At 36.0% G+C, this 21,086-nt stretch overlaps 1 protein-coding gene across 1 annotated transcript; it reads right to left on the reverse strand.

Annotated features, from left to right (window-relative positions):
- Positions 1 to 2,763: 2,763 nt before the first annotated feature.
- On the reverse strand, positions 2,764 to 19,962 carry LOC129253645 (cyclic nucleotide-gated cation channel alpha-3-like). Its single transcript, XM_054892068.2, has 12 exons — positions 18,651 to 19,962; positions 16,813 to 16,871; positions 15,431 to 15,492; positions 14,952 to 15,040; positions 12,877 to 12,979; positions 11,775 to 11,929; positions 10,601 to 10,687; positions 9,984 to 10,080; positions 8,266 to 8,411; positions 7,059 to 7,236; positions 6,218 to 6,355; positions 2,764 to 5,467 (listed from the first exon to the last, which is right to left on the reverse strand). Exons 1-12 carry the CDS (start codon positions 19,478 to 19,480, stop codon positions 5,336 to 5,338), a joined length of 2,076 nt encoding a protein of 691 aa, XP_054748043.2. The 5' UTR covers positions 19,481 to 19,962; the 3' UTR covers positions 2,764 to 5,335.
- Between the last annotated feature and the right edge of the window lie 1,124 nt (positions 19,963 to 21,086).

A 21,086-nucleotide genomic window follows, 5' to 3' on the forward strand; every position in this document is an offset into this window, starting at 1 on the left:
ACTATTTCTTTTGTATTTTATTATATGAAATATGAAGTATTCTAATGTTCTCCTCGTCAAGTGAAACAAAGTTTTATTTCTCCCTGAACATGTGGAATTACCATTATTTTAACAGTTTATGGTTAAGTTAAGTTGATCCGTATTGCCAAATCTGTAAAAATTGAAATATTGTATTATTCAAACAATAAAAACAAAAGAAATAGTGAGTGATGGACATCATCGACTCTCTCATTTGCACATCGCTGAGTTGTGCATTTCACTGTTTTGTGAAAAATAAGCGAAACTTAAAAATGTCATAACTTTCTTATTTTACGACCAATTTCGATGAAATTTGCAGCGTTGTGTTTATTTGATTTTTCTCTATCGATTCAAATCAACAATTTTCTGGGGTGGACTTGACCTTTAAGGTTTGAAACTATCATTTGAACCTTGCCGATTAATTTTTTAATTTTTTTTTTCTGTTGATTCATATTGATTTTGAATAAGTGTAACTGGGGCAAAGGATATATCATTTGCTCTTTGAACTCCAACCACAGGAAACTAGGTAGCGGAAGTTTGTTGCTCTGGAAAGGATCGGACATAAAGCATATTGAAAATGACATTTCTTTTTTTTTTCGTTTCTGGAACTATTATGTCTGGCTTCTCTTTTTTCTTCATAAGAGATTTATTGATATTGTGATTTTACAAAACTATATGCACAATGAGCAAACATTGCGCATTGATTGGGGCACGGGTGTAAAACCCGGGGGGATGGGGGAATACTTTTCGGAGAGGGGGGATGGCATGTTCAATCATCCCCCACTTTTCAAGATTAAAAAAAAAATAATAATAATCACCAAATGGTTAATACCACTATTAATGTAAGATTTATCTTTAAATACAGTCAAAGTGCATCAATTGGCCTAATTTTGCATTCTCAAAATGCAAAATTTCTCGCGCGGTCGCTCCTCTCCCGCGCTCATCAACATATTCTTACAAGAATTTGGCCATGACAAATAGCTACGTTTAGCTTATTGCTAATGTTATATCCACTGTATTATGGAAGTTTAATTATAATAAGTCCATTTATTAATATGATTCCAATGACTTTCAAATATGATTATAAATTTTACCATAAACGAATGAAAACATTTTTTTTTTAATTGTGCAGGGCCCCTTGGTAGAGCAGTTTTGTAACTGAAAGGGCTACCCTGCTGAAATAAAACGGAAATAAATAAAACATACACTTTCGTGAATATGGGAGGGGTCATCTGGTATCTTTGTGGAAGCGGTATTTTGTACGAAAAATATTTGGCCTACCGTATTCTTCAAAAGTATACGATGAGTTACTGATGACATCGAACAAATCAATGCCGTTAATGAAACATTCATCTTTACCGTTTAATCCATTTATAGGGGAATTTAAATCACACTAATCAACACAACAATATAATAAATATTTCATAAATGAATTTTGCTCAAAATTTGGAATGTTGCATCATCTCCCAATATAATCTTAAATATTATTCGAAATCTTTCATTTTCATATTCATCATTGTGGTATTTCCACGTTTTTGGAAGTTTAGATTTCGTAGAAATTATTTATTTCGTGCAATCGCAAGGAAGTGTTTTATCTGGACTCCAGGAATCTCCAAAGAAGTGGAAGGATAAGCTATAGAGCATGCGTCGTGCCTTGATTTGACCGTGCACGTGGCATGTTATGAACCCTTGAGTGGGCAGGTACGTCAGATAAAAGGATTATGTACACGGTATACACAGCCCTAGGTGTGGGGGGTGTCCCCCAAATTTTCAATTTTCAGGTCAATATATTGCTTTCACCCCCCCCCCCCCCACTGCTCGAACCGGATTTACGCCAGTGGATTGGGGACAAAATTACACTCGAACAACCATAAAATGCACATTATTTTGACCACAGTCGTCAAAATTGGGGAGCCCAGGCCTCCCTTGAACATGATGAAAGAGGATCCGAAAACGAAACAATTTCAAGTGTCAGTAATTTGTTCATTACGACATTCATTTTGTCTATTTCCAACCAGGACTAGATTCAAGCTCGCCAAAGCTTGCATAATAATTTAGAGAATTTGATTGATTTGGCCTGACTGAACTCTTGCTTTTGGTTCTGAAATTAAATTTAGTAAATTTAATATTTTTATTTCTATATCTAGCACCAAAAGAAGAGCCGTGAAATCCTCGAATCGCACCCTTTTCATGTGTACCTCCGAAAAATCATTGGGAAAAAGAAAACATTTTGCTCATGCCGGACCAATTAACCCTCGCTTTCACAGTTTCTTAAAAAAAACAAAAAAATCTGGAAAAAGAGCGACCCCCCGCATCCTCCCCCTCCCTCCCCCTCTCTTACAATCTCATTCTCTCCCCCTCCCTCTCTCTCTCTCCCTCTCGCTATCTTTCTGCTTGTTTGTTTGCTTATTTATTTTGTTTGTTTGTTTCCCTCTCTGCTTTCATTTAGAAGCCGTGAGTATTGACTTGAAAATACAAATAAGAATTTTGTCATTCATATATCACCACACTGCGCATGCCGAGACGACCGAGTTGTCATATTTTTGGTCATTGCTTTATTCAGCGGAAGTGCGAAATGGATATACGTATTATGAACCTAAATCTAGAATCATATTAATATTCATCTTTGACACTGAGCCTATTGCAAATCAAATAGATGATCATTATATCGTTCTATGAGCAGCAAGTTTGTGCGATTTCTACAAGGTGCTAACGTACTCATAAAATAGTTGTTTTCAAATTCAATGGCGAATAACAAAAATCAATTTATTGGCACATTCTGTTCTTTTCCTTCAAATGCAAGTAATTCGTCAATAGTACTGTTCAAATTAAATGACTGCTAGAAACTGTATAAACATGACAAAGTACTGAGCAAAGGAGGAATTTACATGATTTACAAAAAAAACACACCTAATTATAATTACAATAAGGTTTGATGCTACACATACAGTATTTACACGCTGCCCCGGCTCATGGGTCTACCCCGTGAGCCGAGTAGTCTGCTGGGCAAACCCTTCACTAGAGTTAAGGGTCTGAATGTGCAGCCTACTCATGCCTTGTATACTGAAGGCTCTCTCGCTCAGGTATGTGCTAGTCTTTGCGTGGAGGCACACTTGTTGATCAAAGTTCCAATCAGGGTCTGTGCCTGTAGACTACGAGCCGAGGCAGCATACAAGGTAATAGGGGTGTAACTTTACTTACTAACAAGGTCAAGTGGAGGATAATCAGGAGGATAGATTGGCATCACAAAATACCATTGGCGTACTGGTTTTGGGGCTACCACCCATCCATCCAAAATATAAACTGGTATTTATTTATTTTGGGGGAGGGGTTAATTCAATATTTCAGCGATATGATTTTATAAAAATTTCTTTTGATATATGGCCGGTCGACTCTCTTGCTTCGTTTGCTCGTAATTTTAGAGAAAAAAAATCATTAAAAAACCCGCTTCTCAAAATTGTCTTATACTCACAAATTCTAAAGAGCTAATATTCTCTTATTACGTTAACATGCATCCGGGGGCAGGGGACGCCCCGTGAAAATATTGGGGCAAACACTTTGATTAGCCTCTGCCTTATAATTTTGACAACTTGAAAAAATTCATAATATGTAATGAATGTTTGAAGAGGCATCGTAAAGCACTGTAAAACCATGAAACAATAAAATACTATTAAAGATACAAAATTATAAACTTTTCGGCGCGCATGCGCGCGAAATTCTGTATCCTAATTCGATGCGCAAAGCGAGCCGAACGTTTTGGACACTTTTTGTAACTTTGCCTCCCCCATCTGAAACATATATCATCAGGGGCTAATGCTTGGAATAGTGTTTCTCTGTAAACGGAATGAAGATTGTGATGTTTGAATCTGGGTGGATCCGGGATTTCATGATAAAGGAGATGGGAACTGAAAGTGGATCGATTTTGTTTAGAAAAAAATGGGGCTCTGACAACAAATAATCGAAACCCATCTTTACTTCCAAAATGGGCACTTTAATTCTTGTCACGTACAACCGGGTGCATCTTTCAGCCAAAATGGGAGGCACACACCCCCTCATCCAACATGTTAAAGGCCTGAATCTGTGCCTGCTTTATATATTTTTTTTCCAAGCATACTTTGAATTTGTAAAGCAAACGGTGTTTGTTCATTTGTCAAGCATGTTTATAATTGTGATATTTGACAAATATGGAATATAATTTATTTTTGCTAATAAGGCATATTTAAATCTAAGTAATTTCTCAATCCAAACGAGAGTAACCTTTCTTGTAAAGGATTTTTTTCTCAAGAAAAAAGAAGAAAATATTCAGTGAACCATTTCGTGAAATTAAAATTAATCTACTTAATTACGTATACAAGGGCCTCAGAAATCTTCATTTTCGGATATCATCGACCTAAAATGATCAATTTATTCTCATATTAGCTATCTAATTTGTCTATCGGTACTTCATATACAGAATATTTAACCACATGTGTACACATCAATATTCGGCCTCCCGGAGACACTTTGGACCTATTACAACAAAGTAAGCATTATAATTATGATGATAGCGAATAACATGGAATGTATAAATGTCGAGACAAAACATGAACAATTTAAACTATTACATCGTGAATATCAATTAGCATTATTCAAGGCTGGGCTTAATATATGAAAATGGACGGCGATATATACTAAATAGATGTATACCACTATACGGTCGTGTGTTTTTTTTTCTGAATCCACGACAGACGTAGGCTATAAGAACTCTTCCCAATTTCTTTGGCACAATGATAGATAAGGTTTTTGACAACGATGGAAGGGAGAAAAAAATAAAAACATGCAAGTTGTACATTAGATAAATAGATAGAATGAAAATGAGTTTAGTTTCGATTATAGAATTAATAAAACAAAGGAACCAGGCATAATTATATTTAGTTAGATTTAGGTAAAGAAAACAATCCGATATTTTTTACTGACCTGAATTACAAATACCGTTTTAATCACACACAACACTTCAGACGTTTGACTTTCCCAATATTTAGCACAGAAAATGCACCGAATACAGAAAGAAAGACAAAAATAATAATCAAGAAAGTACATTATTACAATAAACATCAGAATATATGGAAAGAGATAATAAATTCAGAGCTGACTCCGGACAAAGAAACCGCATGACCATTTTGAACTTACACATTTTCGAAAATTTAAATTTTAAAATTAAGATAAAGATTGCATCTGTTCCAACTCATTCATTTTATACATAATGTTTTGTCTCAACGGTCTTCTATTAATAGCTGGAACAGATTCAACCATAGGCATGATCTGATGATAGACAAGTTCACTCTCTGCCATTGGTCACTACATCCTCTAATGACTGTATTTGTTTCTTCAGTTCTTGAATGGTTGCTTCCTTTGACTCGTTCTCTCGTTCGAGTGTCTTTATTCTGTCCGTTGTTGTCCCTTGAATTTCCTAAAACAATAAAAGCAAAATTTTTATTCAGATCTTGTGTACCTCGCAGTATCATTCCTCACTGAATAAGTCATAGTCTGGAAAAGTTTGATTACTTAGCTGATAAAAATGTGTGGTGTAAATATGTAATTTTATAAATGCCACAAGGGAATTGTTAGTGAGTTGATATTATTTATACCATTATTCCCATTCAATAATTGATTGATTGATTGATTGAGAATTTACTTTTCTTTCATTTCAAATTTCCAACAAAATTACAAAGTAAGACGAAATATAATACAACATTATGAAATGAATTCATTAGGTCATAGGAAGAGCACATAACAGAACGTTACAAGAACAAGAAATATATATATATATATAAACTAATACAAGAACATAATAAACAATACAAGTAAAAAAAACATAAAACAAAGCTGCACAAGTAAGAGGCCAACTGGGGAGGGACAGAGACGGGAGAAAGAAGCGAAATGAAGAGAGGGAGAGGGCTGAAAGAGAGAGGGAGAGAGGGGGAGAGGGGGAGAGAGAGGGGGAGAGAGGGGAGAGAGAGGGGGAATGAGGGGGAGTGGTGGAAATGAGTGTGAAAGAAAAGATCTTCAAAATATCATAAGAAAGAGGCACGCACGATTGCCCCATAATGATGTCCAAAAATATAAAGAGGACAAACAAGCTAGTGAAAACTGATTCCTAATGAATTTTAATATAATGAAAGCTAGAAAGTGAAACGATAAATATTTTGTTCAACCTTACCTCGAATTCATCTATTCGCTTTTCAAGTGCTAGAATATTTGCGTGTTTTGTCTCGTTAACTTGTTGCAGTGTCCTATTCATCTCTCTCAGTGTGTTTCTTTCTTCTTCCATAATCCTTACCACTTGAGCGAATGGGCCCTGCATGTGAAATTCAAACAGCAATGTTAAAACTTCTATTAAAACAAATCAGAAATGGTCAATTAGCTACATGGCGTATTTTTATCACCGGCTTCGAGCATGTTAACTTCATAGTATAATTATAAAGATATGAAATGTGTGATTTACTAATTTGTTTGTTCGGTTGTTTTTATTGAGGGTGGATGTCTAGCTGCGTATTTATAGAACGTCTGGTCGTGTGGTCTAGTGGTTATAGCATTGTACTCATAATCGCAGGGTTGTGTGTTCGAATCCCCTCTCTGCCATTATCTCCACTTTGATAAAAAGGCCCAAGAGTAATATCTGTCGTCTATATAGATTAGCCGCAATGACTGATTAAACTACACGTAAAATGTTAAATAAATAGGTAATTGGTTATAAACCAGCTTGGCGTTTACCAGCAGAAAAGCTGTACTACCGAGTTACCATAAACAGAAACAGTCTGTTGATCTCGATTGATAGGCTGTGATTTCGGTAGATTTACTTATTACCATGAAATTGATTGATTGATTGATCAATTTTTTTTTCATTTCAAAGTCAGCAATAAAATTACAAAGAAAGGCGAAAGATAAGACAGCAAGATGGAATGAAATGGGAACCTTCTGGAAAGCATGTTGATTTTTTTAGGTTCCCTATGGTTGCAGACCACGAAACCTCTGATAAAATGCATTAGTGATTTGCTTACGATTTTGTCCGATAGCGTTTCTTCCAATCCCAAGGTTGTTGACGATGCCATGTTTTTGTCCTGTACTTTGGTCTCGACTACGCTAACCCGTTGTGTTACTAATGAATTCTGGCTTTGGTCGTGTACTTCTGCTTCATCTTGTTTGTTCTTAGTGGTTCCCAGTGGTGGATCAAATGCACTGATGAGAGACAGTTTGTGATTGATATAGGATAACTGATTATAAAATATACAAAATCAAACAAACGTTAAACTTCATGAATATGGGAATTGGTATGGTTTTTTTAAATTTCTACCAAGGTATTGAAGATTGGTATTCCTTGAATACTAGATTTTAATTTTTCATCTGACTGAGGGTTGTAATCTTTTTGCCCCCTGCATAATACCCCGAGAAAATCTTTGCTCGGGTCGAGGAAGTTCGAATAATCATCACAAGAAAGATACTACAAGCATAAGATGTGAGAGAACTATCGACGGGGAATTTTTTGGTAGAGCGTTTTGTATATTGCAGGACCCTCTGTCGTAGGAGCATAATGTTGTAAGAGCATTTGTCACATGAACATTTCTCGTACACTGCAAAAATGCCATTGTTAATTGCGCATACATTCGTAATTCCGAAGGTTCGTAATTCCGAAGGTTCGTTAGTCCGAAAACGAAATGAGGTTTGATATTCCGAAGGTTCGTTAATCCGAAAAAGAAATGAGGTTCGTAATTCCGAAGGTTCGTTAGTCCGAAAACTAAATGATTAACTAACCTTATTTCGTTTTCGGATTATCGAACCTTCGGAATAACGCCACAAATGTTCGGATTAACGAACCCTTTTACTTTTTCGGATTAACGAACATCGAGGTATAGGCAATTTACGTGTTTCGGAATTACGAACCTTCGGAAAAAGAACCTTCGGAATTACGAACCTTCGGAATTACGAAATGTAACCGTTAATTGAACACCAGCCTGGCATCTATATAGGAAAACACCAGTTTAGAATCAAACCGATATTGGTTTAACACTAATTGATGCTGCTCAAATGCCAAATTGGTGTTAGCCGAACGCCAAACTGGTGTTGTTTCAAAATTTCTCTGTTGGTGTTTAATTATTACCGGCGATTTTGCAGTGAAGGATATGCTTTAAAAGATCTTCAACATATATATCTTTCTGATTTAAACTGGCATCCATATCCATGATAAAATCGATCTAAAGATTGGCTTACAGAATTTCTGTGTCTCTACTGACTTGATCATCACTATCGTCGTCAACATTCGTTTCAGCGTGACCATCACCGGCGTCATTGTCGGGTTTGTTAGGCTGTGGCCTCAGTGTCTCGAGTCTTCGCATCCCTTCCTCTTGTATCGTGTTCTGTTCTCAGTCAATATGTAAGAAAAAAATCTATCGGTGAAGGCAATGAGAATCGATAATGGTGACTTTATTTATCATAATTGAATTCATAACATATGACCGACGATGGCGATGGTGTTGGTGACGACTACGAAAACGACTATTACGATGAGGATGGAAACGGTGATAGTTGTTAATAATAAATAATAATAAAATAATATAGGATTTGTATAGCGCACGTATCCACCTTGCTATAGGTACTCAAGGCGCTCCTATATTACCCCGGCTAAGCTAGTCTACCGATTCGGTGCGCACAGCTTTTTGAGGAATTACTTCCTTCCGGTACCCATTCACCTCACCTGGGTTGAGTTCAGCACAATGTGGGTAAATTTTTTCCTCGCCATGTGGAAACGAACCCACGTCCTTCAGATTGAAAGACGACAGTCTTAACCACTAGACCACGACGCCCCCCAAATATAATGATGATCATGCTGCCTAATGACGCAGAAGATAATATAATAATTCTGTTCGATTATGAGCCTTGGCTAATAATCATTAGTACTGCTATTCGTGTTTATTATTTGGTATTCTTGATCGGAGGATAGGGCCTATCAGGAATTTGAAGGAAAAGGAGATAAAGATAAGGTAGGCAAAAGCGAGGAGGGGGGATAACTGATCCTCATTGAAACAAGTGTGCTAAGGCAAGCACATAATTCGCCCGCCTGTAACGCGAAAAATTGAGTTATTGGTCAAGCAAGAAAAGTGGAAGGTAGCGACTTTACCTGTGACATTTTGACCTCAAAATCGATAGAATTCATGGGATCTATGCTAGTAGATTACACACCAAATTATATGAGCCTAGGTTGAGTTCGCGTTTCAAAAGACTTATGAAGGGTAAGATGAAAACATGCCGGTGTGACCTTGACCTTTTGACCTCAAAATCAAGAGGCTTCCTGGGATCTATGCTAGTATTATACACACCACATTATGTGAGCCTAGGTTAAGTTAAACTGAAGTTAACGCCTTTGCAAAGGACTGCAGAAGGGTAAGATGAAAACATGTCAGTGACCTTTACCTTTAACACTTTGACCTCAAAGTCAATAGGCTTCCTGAGATCCATGCTAGTAACGTACACATCAAAATATACGAGTCTCACGCTTACAAGGACTGCAGAAGGGTAAGAGGAAAACAGGTCACTGTGACCTTGACCTTTGATTTCTGACCTCAAAATCAATAGGCTACATGGGATCCATGCTAGTATCATACATACCAAATTATATGAGAGCTTAGGTTAAGTTAAACTGATTTATCGCGTTTACAAGGAAAAGTTAACGGTCGGACAGACAGACAGACGGACGGACACCGAGCGTGATACCATAATACGACCCGTATAGGACGGGCGTATAAAGATAATATGATGGGAAATGTTGCCATTCTCAGTACAGTTAACAGTTATTTATCGGTGGGCTGCATGATTTCTTCTTTTTTTCGACGGAAATAGCTATTATCTATATCTAGATTGCAATGGGGACCAATCTAAAATCGAATCTCGATTAATATGCCTACCTCCCCGTCTTTTACCAGTCTACATACCATAACTGCTGGGTAATCTTTAAGAACGTCAATGATGTCATCTTTAGAAAGTGTGAAGAGCTCGGAGAATCCCACCGATTGCACGTTAGCCGTCCTCCTGACAATTTCAAGGTTATGATGTATATGTGTTAAGTCGGTATCGCACCCACAGAATTCAGTATTAAGAAAGTTATAATTTCTGAACAAATTTATCATACCGATATGGCTCCTACCAGAAGGAATAAATACAGTAATCATTATGTGGTGAGGCATATATAGTGCACACTGCAAAGTACAATTTAAACTTTTTAAAGTACAACATTTTTAGTCCTGACAAATTTATCTTAATTTCGAATATATATTTTTGTCCCAAATGACCAGTTCAAACGATTATCTCTTTCTTTCCCATCACTGCAACTGTCCATTTTAAAAGTGATTATTTATACAGCTGTTTAAATACCCCCCCCCATTTAAAATATTTATTTAATGTTATTCTAAAATTGAAATTGCTTTGATCGCTGAATTAGGGAACAACGATACAATTAGTATAACGTAAATCATGCAAGCATTTTGATTCTTCTTTGATTTTTGCCCATCTTACCCAATATTTTTATTGAGTTATAATATGATTGTTTTACCTGTAACTATTTTCTTTCAAGTTGAGTATGCCGATCTCTCCGAAGTATTCACCAGAAGCCCGAGAAGCTACTACCCGACCTGTACCACTTGAATGTACGTGAACAAAAAATAATAGGAGATAAATCCAATTATTTCTTGATATCATAAATACCATCTATACCTTTTTACATTCGTTATGTATCTTGTTTCTGCCCTTGAATAAAATCATGGAATACATTGTTTCAATCCATGTTTGGGCATTAATCCATTTTCTAGTTTGGGAGCCGGGAAAGGGGGGGGGGGTGACGTATCGCTTATAAGATCGTAACAGACGTACCATAATAATAGATCGACCGTAATGACAAGTATAAGCTAGAAGGTACCTGAGAAGTATGGAGCCCCTACATCTCCAGATTTCTTTGGGTTTCTTGGTGATTCTGTACTTTTTTTTCTTTTCTTTGAGGGGGGGGGGGGGACTTATTGGGCCTGGACCATGTTCAAAGATAAGCAATGGATCAGCGGGAAATGGACAGGGTGATTATGTCAACTGCCAATTTCGATCCTCACACCTTACTGGTCTAAATTCTTGCTTCCGTAACTACCTTTGATTCAGATTTAGTCAGAATCATGATATATATTAGAGAATGCATTTTATAATTATATATTATATACAAATATGGCACCCATCATTCTGATTATGCCAAACCCATATATTATACGAGCTGGGGGAGCGAGCGAGAACAAAAAAGACAATAACTCTCATAGGCCTAAACTTTCACATGCGTTTTTCGACCATCCCAAATGCTCAATTTACTTGTAAATGTGAACAAAGGTACACTATGAATTTATTTTGAATTATTTTTTCCTGTTTGAAATTAATATATGCGAATTTTAATTTCAGTTTAAATTTCTTGATACATCTTGCATAATTCCGTTTATGTCACACTATATAAAGTATTATGAGAGATATCGGAGCAAGTAAGGAAAAACAAGATACATACCCTTCGACTACCTAACCAAACATGTGATGTATGCCTATTCGATCAGAAATTATGATTAAAGAGTGTTTTTTTTTTGGGGGGGGGGCTGTCATGTACTACGTAGAGCAGTGTTCATTTATTTCGGGTTTTTTTAAATTGATATTATCATTATTTAATCATAATGAAATAGATAATAATTTACGAAGATACTCACTCAGTAACTTTGAAAAGGCCATCCGATATAAAGAACATCTCCCGTGCGATCGCTCCTAGCTTACAAACTATATCATCAGGGGTACATATGCGGAATTTCATCCGAAGAACTAAATCAGGCAAGATTTCTGGTGGACATACCCTGAAAAGCGAAACCTGGATAATGAATAAAAATACATTAGAGACCCATGGGTTATTTTTTTTCTTGTCTGCCCCTTGTATTTATTTCCCTTTTCTCAATTTCCAAATTTCTTCCAATATTTTATTTCTTTACTTCTTTATACTTCTTTTTTTTCTTGATGTTGTTCTTCTTCTCCTTTTTCTTCTTCATCTTCTTCTTCTTCTTCATCATCATCATCACCATCATCATCGTCAACATCATCATCATCATCATTATCATCTTTTTCTTCATGATCATCATTATCATCATCATCATTATCGTGGAGCGTCGTGGCCCAGTGGATTAGTCTCCGGACTTTGAAACAGAGGGCCGTGGGTTCAAGTCCCAGCCATGGCGTAGTTTCCTTCAGCAATGAATTCATCCATAGCGTGCTGCACTCGACCCAGGTGAGATAAACGGGTACCGGCAGGAAGTAATTCCTCAAAAAGCTGTGCGCACCTAAATCGGTAGCCTAGCTTAGCCGGGGTAATAATAATAGCAGGGCCCGCTGGGAGAACAGTTTTCGGTACTGAAGTGGCTACCCTGGGTAAATATATCATTATTATTATTATCATCATCATCATCAACATCATCATCAACATCATCATCAACATCATCATCATCATTATCTTCATCATCATCATCATCGTCTTCATCATTATTATTATTAATGATATTATCATTATTAATATTATTAGTTTTATTATCATTATTATTATATTATTGTTATTATCATCATTATTATTAATATCATTTTCATTATTATTATTGGTCGTCTGTTTTTTCTTCCTTTGCTTGTAAACTTCCTTCTCGCACTCACTGTTTTGAGAACTGCGCATGTACAAGGCCTCTTGGCTTTTTTTGCAGTTCCCAGTTTAATTAATTTTGTATTATTTATATTTTAACCGAGAATGAAATAAATGCGAATTGAATTGAAAATTACCCTTTTGAGTGTTTGTAGATTGACATGAAGAGCGAGTTCTGTCCGATGTGTGTCTGGAAGAAGACCCAAGGAATTAACATCACATTGTCCATGAGTGGCCCCTCTACAATTAAAACCATAGAAGTTGTTGATTATAAAAAAGATATGATCAATATTTTGTGAAGACATGATTTTTCAATACACTCTTATTTGTCAAAAAAATTGTGAATATGTGTTCGACCGCCAAATTGGTAAAAATCAACCAATTTGTTGATGAGTGCCTACTGGATTTGGATTGATATTTTCCATATTTATTAGTCAGACACATACTATAAAAACGCTGTCAGTGTAAAATTTTACTCAATATTGTGTAGAAAGGGACATGCATGTTTGCTGGGCGTTTTTTTACCCCATATTGGGCTATTTCTACGCAACATTGCGTAAATTTTACCAAATATTTTTTTACCCAACCAACATGCATGTTCCCACTTAACCAAATATTGGGTAAACCTTTTTTTAGAGTGCAATATTCATTTAAAAAAATTTGGTTATTTTGACCAACCCTTTTAATTGTGTATATTAATCCTTTCTTTTGAATCCACGCCCCTTTCAGAGTGATGAAGTCCCCCTTTCTCATAAAAGTGATGGAGAATGAAAGGCTCTGCGGGGGGGGGGGGGGTCGTCGTCGGAGGAGTAAAAAATGAGTAAAAGAATGAAAATAGGCGATATGCATATATAGTATTAGCATTATTAATGTAATTCATGCCATCGATATATCAACAATATCAATATGTTCAATAATGATACCATTGTGTCATCAATATTAAGACCATTATCATTATCATTATCGTTTTTATTCATATTTGATATCTTCAAGCATTATGATCAATTTCTTTGATGTGTTTCCCGATGGAGAATTAAATATATTTAACAAGCAACAATACTCAAGTCAACAATAATCATTCTGAATCATCTGAATTGTAACATATTTAAAAACACTGGGAAGCGGAAAAGTTCGTGCCATCAAGGAGCCGCGGAACGGTTTGGTGAAAAGGGTTGGGCTGACCATGAAAAACTAAAAATAAGACGCTTTTAATTTAAACGTTTACGCGAGCTCAGTTTATTGATCTGTATCATACCCCTTCCCTCTCACATTATACAGTGCGTATCAAAAAAAAGTTTACACTTCCTGTAATTCCTGTAAAATGTTATATTTGTAATATCCTGAAGATTTTTCCACATTTTAACATTGGTACAGATCCATTTAAGCAAATGACGATATAACTGTCGAAAAATATTTCCGCTTGAGTGAGCACCACTTACTTTTGAAAAGTTAGTGAAAAATGATTTGCGCAGAGCTTTGAAATATTTATGCGAATGAAAGTAGACCTTAAATCATGAAGAACATTTTGTTAATCATTGTCAAGCTTGGGAAAAGTGTGGAGAAACAAGTATTAAATGAAAAATAAAATGTAAACCCACTTTAAATGATAAAAACTGCTTGAGATGTCTGATATAAACTTTTGTTCAGATTCAGTTATGTCCTGATATCCAGCTGGCACAAAAAGGGTAAAGGTTGTGCTTACTAAGTGTTGAAATTTCAATTTGGGTGGCAAAATTCGTACAAAATGCTTGAATGTATCCGTTTTATTTCTATTGACTAAAAGTGCAAAGGAAATGTATGAGAAATGTTTCGCAGGGTAAGTTTGATTTCGCCCTTTCCCCTTGACACAGCGTGAAAACGAGCATTTCTGCGAAAACAGATTTCTGCGAGCTTTACAAAAATGGACAGTGCTCACTCAAGTGTAACATTCTGTCAAAACTTTTACTTTCATTAGATAGATGAGACCCAAACCCAAGATTATATGTGAAAAAAATACCCACATGTTGTATATTTTTTAAATCCCAGGGCTTTTTCAAAGTGTAAACTTTTTTTGATACGCACTGTAGAGTAGTACGGATATTAAGGATAAACGCGATAGGGGATTATTTCGTAAATTTAATCTCTAGATGTATTAATTTTACTTGGCTTATAAAAATAAGAAGTTATTGTTCATATTTTAACACAAATCTTCAGTCTATACAGCGTGTCCTACCTTGACCATGTGTAATCATACCATCTTAGTACTCGTAATTGAAGTGATCTCGGAACATTGTTTCTTCTCATGTATCTCTTAGCATGATCCTGTATAAAAGGGTGGGTAAATATACGAACATCGTGGATAGATGCAAATAAATTTTAATGAATCAATTTTTAAAGATTTTTTAAAATGGTTGGTTCATAAAAATACAGTTTTGTTTTAGCTGTGGTTGAATTCTTGTCACAAAAGCGATTTGCAACAATCCGGGGCTATATACAATAATTAAAGGAATGATCGATACTATTCAATGGATCTTAGACATGAGACTACTGAAGAATTACATTGCTTTATTATCAAAATCCTCTATCGTAATATTAAAGACAACGTGGTACCTACATATACCTTCATAGACATGATTTATTAATGTTGCGAGAAAAGCACATGAAGAATATAACAAGCGACAAAAATAAAACCACTTTTGGTTTGCGACTTACTACTTGGCACTCAAAGTCCATCCGAGTTGCATTACGATTGGAAATGATGGCACTGACCTGCCCTGGTAATTTAAATCAGAGACTAATTGATTAATGTCAATTAAATCATTAATGAACCCTACCATGTCGAAGTATATTGATGTATGAAAATATGTGCTAGGTTTTTTCTCGACACAAACATTTCAGATTACACTTTTTTGTTCAGTGGTGACATATCATGATAGAAAATGTAATGTAAATCATAGATTTGACACTTATGAAACGATGTTTGAAAATATGATAAACAACATAATACATTTGACACGAATATTACTCTTTTTTCCTTCAAAGAAAATTCCACCTGAAATATACTTTAATCCCAATAATGCGAAAGAGCGTATACGCTCTTTCATTTGATACCAAATTTGTCATGGTAGTATTTATATTTATAATTATATTAAATTTTACGATGTTTGGCAAGCGAACAAATTTCACTGAATTCCATGGGTGTATGTAAACTTTTGGCCTCAACTGTATATATATGAATTAATGATCAACATATAAACCTGAAAATTGTAATTTATTCACCTCAAACATATATCAAAAGAAACGTAAATAAAAATTCAAAATCTGTAACTTTGATAATATAGATAAAGGGCAACATAAAAATGTAAATACTTATTCTAAACTCCCCTGATATGTAGTCAAACACTCAGCTTTGAATAATGAATTCAATTGTTTTTAAGATCGATAGGCCCTTAAAATATAGTTAAGAGCGTAGCCAGATTATTTCCCATGTGAAAGCCTAGTATGAGAAGGTAGGATGGGGTGACTTGGTTTAGAAAAAGCAGGAAAGTAATGAAAAACACAACAGTGAATATTTTGAAGAAATCCATCAAAGATAAATTGATGGTTTATTTGAATTGTGATTTTGAGACTCATGCGATTAGCTCCTCCATTAGGTGATATGAATGTTATTAAGTACCATGTTATTCGATTTTTTGTTTTGTTTGCACACTCAGTACAAACACATTTTTTCATACAAGCTGCAATAAAACTGTTTCCACGCCTCATGAACAATAAAAATATGAAATTATATTATGACATTAAAACTCATAAACTCTAATTGTTTGACTTTATTTTATAATAATATCATTAATAGATTTCCCTCCTTTCCTGCCTCATTTAAAACTAACTTAATGTCGGAGTGAATTTCTCATGTAAGTCCCAATATTAACATTCTATGGAAGCGGGCACAATACATCTGAAAATGATCTTGAGCTATTCATTACTATCATTGATAAAGCAAAGCAATAAATAAAAATTAATCAGAATAGGTTGATAAACACAAATCTACAGCATATAGAAGAGAGAGAAGTATACTTAGAAACATTATTTCGTACCTACAACTGAAGCGAAGATAAAAATACCAGCCAGATAACCAACTATTTGCACGACATACCTGAAAATTGATATTTAGATACAAATTATATGATTAAGTTCATGGTCTATTTTCCGCGTGTACTTATTCGAAAAATAAATTATTTATGTAATACACCTGATAATTAGAACAAAATATGCATTAATAATCGGAATATCACTGATCGTACTTTCTGTTTCAAAGAAATATATAGTTTTCCATTCGATCAATGAAGAAAGTATATATAATCATGATATGACACATTAAAGCAATATAAATTTTCAAACACGTATGTACTTTTTCGATGTATAAGTTAATGACAATATGAGTTACTCATGAGTGTCATCAATAACTTATACATCGAAAAAGTACAAACGTTAAGTTGTTTATCGCATGGTATGTATAATTGAAAGATACAGTCTTAGAAATACAGATAGGTGAAGAGATACATACAGTGGCGTACCGTGGGTACGCATGGGGGGGGGGTTAGCAAAACATTTGAGTCACTTTGTGGGTGCGCGAAGCGCGCTCAATTGCCAGGTATACTGACCTAATAGAGAAGTTTTAAGGACTGTGCCATTAAACGGATATGCATCTCACTGGTCAAATAATGCGAGCGCGGAGCGTGAGCTGAAAATTTTTGACATATATTGACTTGAAAACGGGATGATTTAGTACAACAGGATTACATATCTCATTAAACAGACATTGCGAGCACCAGGAATGATGAACACATAGGCCCTCAGCAAATTATGTTTCATAGAGTTATGAAAAATATTTATAAAATATGATATAATATATATAATATAACATAATATAATAGAATATACACTACTTTCTTCTTCCTCTACTACGTCTCTCTTTTTTTCTCCCTCTTTTTCTCCTTTTCCTCCGGTTTTTTTGTGCCAACCGATTGGGGGTGGGGGCACCCCCGTGCCCCCCCCGTAGTTACGCCACTGGATATATGTATAGAATCGTGTTTTATTCTAAAAACCTTCATCACCATGTCTATAAGCATTATTTCGGTGAAGGCGTCGTACGGAAGAAAGAGGAGGTAAGGAGGAGAGTAATGAAAAGAGACAGCTTATTCCTGGTTGGACTCGCCACTCTTTAAGCATAGCCAACAAACATTTTGTGAAAATCTTGGGGAATCTAAACAAAATGGTAGAAAGTGGTTCCCTGATACATCAATACGATGATAAAGGTGAGGGTATGAATTTCGACACGGCTGTGAAATAAGATAGCTCTTGTCAGCAAATCTTTATATGAGCATGAGGAGGTTAATATTTGCTTAAAGGGTATGTGTGTATAGCTAATTTGAAGCAAAGACGGTTGTGAAACCAATCGAAATCTGGGTTTGATAAGTTCATTTGTGCTCATAAATTATCAAAACCAAAATAGGATAACATTCATCATGCGCTGTAAAGAGCCAGGGCATTTAATTGACATCATAATTCCCCATAATTTACAGATAGAAACATTACCATTAACAAAAATATATATGTATGAATAACGTTAGGTTCCGGAAGTAAAGTATTTTTATCACAGGGTAGTTGTTCCTATTAATAATCTCTAAATAATTATATATTATTACGGACAACAGTACACGTAAATCACCAAAGCTGATCAAGTCAACTTTGCATATACCCTGGCGATTTGCTCAGCTTAGGAATGCATACGATCCAAATGGTACAAGATCAGTTTGAATAGGTGAAAACTATAGAATCACCTTAAATAAATTATATTATTCTCCTTTATTAAAAAATCTTGTTTCTTAGATGACAATTGATGCATGTTGAATGGGGTGGAACGATTACTCACTCAATCTCATAGCTGGGAGACGGGAGGTCGCCTATAGTGGTCAATGTCAATGTTGACCAGTAGAAAGAAGTTAGGTATTTATGAACCAACGTTGCATTCCTTCCGAGGGGATCCGACAATACCCACTCATTTGGTTGTGGGTTTGCTCCTACAATCGCTTTGCTTGTGCTGATAAGATAATATACTGCACCGGTCCAGTGAAGTCCTAACAGCAGTATGTGGATATGATTTAAGACACGGAAGACATTCGGAAACTGTATTCTGTACTCGACTTTTATATACCACCCATAGAATCTGTAGATCCGAATAAGTCTTGGACATCTAACAATAGGATGTAGACGCCTAGTGTCCAGGAGATAGAATAGATCGGTTGGTAGAAGAGAGAGGATGTCTATGATGCAGTACCTGGATCGGACATAGTGTCTTAGGAGTTTCTTCTCATCTACAACATGGAGACCATGCTCTAGGTACGCAGTACGTGCCTGAACCACGATGTCAAGAATGTAGATAAAGTCACAGAAGTAGTCCGCAATGAACCAACCAACGGGACTCTTATCCTGGAGCTCTGGCCAGGCCTCACGGGCAATCAACACCCAGAGATTATACACCACAGCAATGCTGACCACTGTCAACCAGTAGAGAAGAAAATCACCATCAGGAACAACGATTGTCTTCTTTTGTTCATTCTGTTCCTTCTTACTGAGTTCGATTATCACTGACTTGCCATCTGTGTTATCTGTCTGCTTATCATGTTTTTTTTTCCTGGAGCTTAATTTCCTCAAAAATATTTCAGTCTGCCAGTTATTCTCCTTTTGACAAGCGGCCCCCATTGCAAGTGATGTCTTGTCATCGTTATCATATCACTGCAATTGTGACTTTCAGATTTGGACATGCCCACTAAAAAAAATACCTGCATTGTGTAGGCCTATTCTAAATGACGCACTGATCGTCATCCAAAGCACGTTGACACCGGCGTTGACATATCGCGAACCAACATTTTCAAGAGTATCAAGTGGTAGAATCAACCCGGAAGTCCAAAAACTTTGATTACCAACACAAACTCACATGAACAGGCCAGCCTCGAAGCTTGTATCTCATATTAACGACAGGAAGAACTCAAATTTCACGGATAGGCCTACAACATTAAAATATCTCCATTAAGTGATATTGAAAGCGAGACTGGGTTATTACAGTGATCAGAAGCAGACAAAGTCAAACTTCATTGATTTGGGGGTGTAAGAAAATACAGCATACACGAAACAGAATGAGTATACTTATTTGCAGTGGAGTTATTGTCAACCAAACTCTAAATACTATTTTCTTTTGTCAACTTCGTCTCCCTTCGTCTATAAACGCGAACATGCAGCATTGCTCACTCTACTGAGACTAGCAGTTCAATATGTGATTATATTTTAGCTCATTGTTATTCAAAAATATTTTTTGAGCAAAGTGAGTGTCACGTTGGAGCTAGCTAGGCCAGTCTCACTGGAGGGTGATCACCAAATTCCCGGAACAAGGGTAAAAAGAACTGTTGTTATCATACTCATTCTACATAATATTTAGTTAGCGTTTTGTCTCCCCCCCCCCCTCTTCTCCAGCGGCGTAACAGGGGTCGGTGGCCAGGGGGGGGGGGGGGGCAAGAGCAAAAGATTTCCCGGTCATATCATGGTATGAACAGGCGTAATGGTGTAATGAGGCGACGATTTTGAGAGGGCCAGACATTGCGTATCAAGCAGAATTTATCTTTAAAAAAAAGTTGCGAGCGAGCGAATCCAATTTTGTGATAGATTTTGACATGATATCCAGAGAATAATATATTTCACTCTTCTCTCTTTTCATTCTTTTTTTGTGGTCTGTATGCCACTGTGAACATGATTCTTTGCGGCAGAAGCGTGAAGAATAAAAAAACGAGAGGCGCGCGCGCGGCAGTATGGCGCATGTGCTAAAAAGCTGCTTAATATAAGTCAAATTTTCATGAGAATTTAACTTTGAGATATAATTTTGACATTATATTCAGTAAATAAAATCATATCCTACACTTTTCCTTTGCTTTTCTTTCCTCCTTTTTTTTTAGCAATGTGGGAAAATTTGTAAAAAGTCGCCAGCGAGCAAACGAGCTGGAAAAAATGCCTATTGAAATTAAATTTTAATTGATAGATATCTATTGTGTGATATGTGATAGATATCCATTATATTTAGCAAACAACACATTTCATTATACGTTGTCTCTTATAATTTCTTTTATTTCCTCTTGGGTGTGGAACCAAGACCCCCCGCGCCTGTGCGCCAGTGATTGAACGTAAAGCTTAATGTAGGAAGGGTCCCTATACATGGGGGCGTTATAGAGCCATTTGAAGGTTATAGATGAAGAGCCCCTACTGCGTGGGGTCTGGGGCAAAGCCCCGGTAGCTTATTTGCATAAAATTTAGCAAGCTT

Source organism: Lytechinus pictus, chromosome 2, assembly GCF_037042905.1.
Source record: "Lytechinus pictus isolate F3 Inbred chromosome 2, Lp3.0, whole genome shotgun sequence".
Taxonomy (NCBI): domain Eukaryota; kingdom Metazoa; phylum Echinodermata; class Echinoidea; order Temnopleuroida; family Toxopneustidae; genus Lytechinus; species Lytechinus pictus.

What these genes read in the sequence shown, in the direction of transcription:
- LOC129253645 (XM_054892068.2), bottom strand. Translation starts at nt 19,480, where the DNA reads ATGGGGGCCGCTTGTCAAAAGGAGAATAACTGGCAGACTGAAATATTT. An exon ending in TGGACTTTGAGTGCCAAGTA is followed by an intron (nt 15,041 to 15,430) that starts GTAAGTCGCAAA and finishes CCTTTTATACAG; the next exon opens with GATCATGCTAAGAGATACAT. An exon ending in GGCCTTTTCAAAGTTACTGA is followed by an intron (nt 10,688 to 11,774) that starts GTGAGTATCTTC and finishes CGTACATTCAAG; the next exon opens with TGGTACAGGTCGGGTAGTAG.